Source organism: Bison bison, unplaced genomic scaffold (assembly GCF_000754665.1).
Source record: "Bison bison bison isolate TAMUID 2011002044 unplaced genomic scaffold, Bison_UMD1.0 scf7180017845702, whole genome shotgun sequence".
Taxonomy (NCBI): Eukaryota; Metazoa; Chordata; class Mammalia; order Artiodactyla; family Bovidae; genus Bison; species Bison bison.
The window spans coordinates 48,235-52,881 of record NW_011476275.1 but is presented as its reverse complement, the minus strand read 5'-3'; the positions used below and the strand labels follow the sequence as shown (position 1 = coordinate 52,881).

At 64.6% G+C, this 4,647-nt stretch overlaps 1 protein-coding gene across 1 annotated transcript in view; it reads left to right on the top strand.

The window, feature by feature from the left end:
• The first annotated feature begins 614 nt into the window (after positions 1-614).
• The window catches only part of GLI4 (GLI family zinc finger 4), a 6,715-nt gene continuing 2,682 nt past the window's right edge, over positions 615-4,647 (top strand). The window contains exons 1-5 of the mRNA XM_010836813.1: positions 615-723; positions 1,833-1,985; positions 3,380-3,490; positions 3,581-3,721; positions 4,221-4,631. Coding sequence (XP_010835115.1) covers positions 615-723; positions 1,833-1,985; positions 3,380-3,490; positions 3,581-3,721; positions 4,221-4,631 — 925 coding nt within the window. The remainder of the gene's footprint in view (positions 724-1,832; positions 1,986-3,379; positions 3,491-3,580; positions 3,722-4,220; positions 4,632-4,647) is intronic.

The window sequence follows — 4,647 nt, the reverse complement described above, 5'->3', positions numbered from 1 at the left end:
AACTCTCCCCTTGGTCGAAGCTGTTGTTGCAAACCAGATTAAAGGAGGGTGTTTTTGCCCGAGAGGAGACTGAGAGCACCGGGGTGTGCTGGGGCCAGGTCTGCAGCCTCTGAGGGCTCTGTGGAGGGTTTTCCTCTCTGGAAGAGTCTCCTGTAGAGTTAACCTGGAATGTTCATGCTCCAGCAGGCAGGGTTCAGTTTTTGTCTTCCCCAGAGCCAACGGCCCCTAGCCGTGACAGGTTTTTCTGGAAGAACAGCCTGCTTCTCTCGCTGGGCAAGGCTTTGCGTTGGGAAAACATTCTGTTCTTGTAGGTGTGCTGGTGCTGTGCGCCTGGTGGAACTAACAGTTCCAGCACTCTGGGCCGCACAGTTTGCCTCTTGGAATTCCTTACCCAGGGAGGGAGGCTCCGCCTGTGGCTGATGGCCACCCCCTACCCCCAGCACATCCCTCTGACCCCCTCATCCTGCCATGGTTTTCATTTTCCCAGGTCCCCGGTGTGCACTCCTTCAGCAGGCCTTGGGGGAAGATGGCGGCCCTGGGGGACGGTCAGGAGCCCCCTCATGTCCTGTCCCCGGTCAGTTTCGAGTCACCCGGGACACCTGGAGCCCACCACCATGAAGCCCAACTTCACCTCCATCTCCACGGTCATCAACATGGTACTTGCCTCCCTGCACCATCACCGCGGGCAGGCAGCTTGCTGGGCACTGGGGCTCCTGCACCCTGGTACCTGGGTTGGGACTCGGGCAGTGGTGGTTGAGCTTTGGGCTGAGCTGTGTGAGCAGTAGCTCCCTAGGGGACAGTCCCCTGGACTGTGTTTGTTTAGGGCATCAGGGCTGCAGAAAAAGCAGCCTTGATGGCCAGGCCTGTGTGACAGAAGCAAGTCACTTTGTCTCTCTCTCCCAGCCATTGCTCCCATGCCAGGGAAATAGTGTCTAGAGATCTGGGCAAGCTGGTTTGGGTGGGGACCCCTGTGCGGATGGAGCCACCGACCTTGCTGCAGCCCCCAGCAGGATCTGGGGGTGTCCAGGTGTGGAAATAGCCAACAGCTGGTTGGGGAGGACGCCCCACCCCTGTGGCGTGTGGTGCCCCGGGGCCCTGCTCACACTCAGTCATCAGAGTCCAGGGCTTCCTTCCGTGCCCCACGTTCCACAGGAGGCCTGGCCTCACACCTCTTGCAGTGGAGGACACAGATGCTGGTGGCAGCTGGATGGGAGCCCAGATGTGTCCCATCACTCTCAGGGCAAGTCTGAGCCTGTGCCACTGTCCTGCAGAGCTGGCACTGCCCAGGGTTCTCACTCTTGGCAGGTCCTGGCATTATAGCAGGTGATGTTATGGCAGCTGAGAAGGGCTGAGCAGCGGCTGGGCTGGGTGCCGGCTGTGCGCTTAGGGCTCTGTGTGGGGACAGAGGAGGGCGGGGGTGGGCACTGAGCACACGGGGACAGTGAGGCCCACGGAGGTCATGGGGGCAGCCTGACGTCGCACACAGCTGAGATAGCGGGCCAGTCGAGGACGAGCAGGAACTCCCAGCGTGCCCTGTGATGGGCCAGGCTAGGGCGTGTGCAGTGGGTGTGGAGCTTGGCGCTGCCCTCAAGGAGCCCAGACCCCGCCCCCTGGGCACACAGTGGTTTCAGGGCCCCCACGCTGCCCCTGGGGGCCTGCACTTCACCTCCAGCTCCTCATGTCACCCTCACACCAGCCTGGCGAGTAGGACCTCCTGTCGACACATCTCTGATGGGGACCTGGAAGCCCAGACCTGAGCCAGTGGAGACCAGCAGAATCCAGACCCCACAGCCTGGCTGAAGCGCTTGCCCTTGACGCCCCTGTGGGCCCAGCGCGCCACGGCTCCTCCCTGGGGCGGCAGACCAGCAGGACACAGGACTCGGGAGGGGCTGCCCTGAAGATAAGAAGGCTGGTCCCCAAGCCCCTGCAGAGCAGGGCTGCCCCTGACTTGATCTCGCCCAGCCATGGGCAGCACGGGCCCAGAGGCTGGTCTTGGGTGCTCTGAGCCATGTCCAGGTGCCCTGAGGTGCCTGAGGGTTGCCCGATAGGAGGGAGTGGGGCTTCACCCCTCCCCACTGCATCCAGGCTGTTTTCCAGGGCAGAGAGAACCCCTCAGACTTGTGAGCCTTTCCTCTGCTGCTGAGGCTTCACTCTTCAGGGGTCCACAGAGGCCTCTGCAGGAAAGCCCCAGCATCTCAGGAACCTGCCCAGGGCCCTCCAGCCAGCGAGGCTAGGACTTCTGGAGCCCCAGCCTCCTGATTCCCGGGTCCAAGTTGGTGAGATGGGCCAGAAAGAGAGTTCGGGAGATCCACCCTGGCAGGCCTGGGGTCCCTCAGACACAGCCAGGCCTGAGCCCAGTGACCCACCCCCCCACCTCAAGGACCATTTCTGAACCTGCAGCTGAGCAGAGTGCTGGACACCAGGCAGGACCAGAGGGTGTCCTTAGAAGGGGAGCCCTGGTCAACTCGAGGAGGGCAGGGAGCAGCATGGGCCGAGGGGACGGGGCCTGGTCCCTGGCAGGGATGCTGGGTGGGGGGTGCAGGTGTGGGGCAGGGCTCAGCCCCTCTTCACTTGCAGCTCCCAGAGACTAAAGCGGAACCGCGCTGCACTGGGCTGGGCGGCGGGCCTGGCGCAGCCCCTCAGGGACTAGTGCCCTGCAGATGGGGGGCTGGACCCCTGGGGTCCGCAGGCTGGAGGAGGGAGGGGCCCCTGGCCAGGAGGCAGTCTTCCCAGAGGTGCTCCTGGCTGGCGCCTGAGACTGAATTCTAGGTACCCAGTGGCCAACCACCTCCCCCCCCGCCCCCCGCCCCCGACTGCTCCTCTCCTGCAAGTGTGTCCAGGCCCAACAACACACTTCTGGGCTGTTTTACGCAGAAAACTTTGAGCCAAAAAATCACCCACTGCCTTCCCCCTGGAGCACCGGCCACATCAGCACACTGTTCACTTGAGCCTCAGGCCTGGGGCCCTGGCCAGGGTCAACCAGGCCTGTCCCTGTTGCTAGTTGAGGGTGGCCTGCCTTCAGGCCAAGCTGTAAGCCTTCCATCACAACCACCCTGGAGGTGCCCAGCATAGAGGGACACAGCACTGAGCTCTGAGAGGCCGTGTCAGGATGTGGCCGTATGAGCGGGCTGTCCACCTAGCAGGCCGGGCCTGGCCAGCCCCGGACTTCACGTCGTTGAGTGACAGCGGATGAAGGTTGAGTGACAGCAGCCCAGAGCAGCCAGCGCTCCAGGCCCAGCCCCTGCCTCCCCACTGCAGGGCAGCCATGTGGTGTCTCGGGGCCCCTCACACACCCGTCTCTTGAACACTCCAACCCTTTGTGGCTCTCAGGAGCCTCCAGAGGAGGGGGAAATGAGCCCCAGCCCCCTGTGACCCCCAGGCTTCCCCAGCAGCAGCCCTGAGGTGCCCTCCCAGCCCCCACAGGAGCCGTCAGACCTGGACTTCCAAGAGGTGGCAGAGGTCCAGATCTGCAGAGACACCTGCTGGTCAGGTGAGTGAGCAGGCCGAACCAGGGCCCTGCCCGCAACACAGCTATCTGCAGCTGCTGCCCACCAGGCTCCTGGCTATGCCCACCACACAGCCAGGCCCCCAGGCCCTTCTTGTCCCTGGCTCGGAGCGCGCTTCTGTGCCCCACAGCCCGTCCCCACTGATGCCCATCCTGTTGCCTCCGCTGTCTTGACTGTGAGTGCTGCCCAGGCCCCTGTAGCCCCAGCCTGTCCAGGTAGTGTCTGCCCCAGCACCACTGGCACCCCAGGCCAGCACTTGGGGAGTTGTCCTGGCCCCCCTTTGCCCAGTGTACTTCCCCCCACCTCCTCTAGCCCCCTAAATCAAGCTCTGGCCACATCCCCTTCTCCCCAAGGCCTGGATCTGGCTTCACCCATCCAGGCGCTTAGCCCCTCATTTCTCTGCTGCCCCACCCTACCCCACCTCTCCCCCAGAGAAGCCCTTGTGGTGTCTCCTGGGGGTCCCTGAAGTAGCTCAGGGGCCGCAGGGGCCTGGACAGGCGCCTCCTCGGAGAGGACGTGGCAGGCGCTGGCATCCCGGACCAGCAGCTTCGGGAGCAGGGGCTTTTCTGCTTGGCTCCAAGTTTGAACCTCCTGTCCGCCCCGCCCCCGAGCAACCCACGACGTCCCGTCCACTCCCACCCTGGCGCAGGCACCCGGGATGGGACGGGGTCTAGTGAGGGACGGCCTCTGAGAGCCCTCCGCCTCTCGTTTCAGGTTCTGAGTCGGAGCCAGAGCAGGCCCCGTTGTCTCCCAGCCCGCACGGTCCTGAAGACGAGGTGCACCAGGCCGGAGGCGTGCTGAGGACCCTGCTGAGGAGCCTTCCCCGCAGACCTGGGGGTGGGGACCGCTTTGGGCAGGAGCCCAGCCTGGAGCGGTCAGCAGGCCAGACACCGAGGGCTGGGCCCCGTTCCCAGAAGAGAGACACCTGGCTCGGGTCGCAGGGGGCCTCCGGGACGGAGGGCAGCCCGGGACGCACGGCCGAGCTGGCGGGCGGCCTGAGCCGGGGCTCGGGGCTCGGGACCCAGCAGGGCGGCCCACGGGGCGGGAAGCCGCACAGGTGCGAGGCCTGCGGCAAGAGCTTCAAGTACAACTCGCTCCTGCTGAAGCACCAGCGCATCCACACAGGCGAGAAGCCCTACGC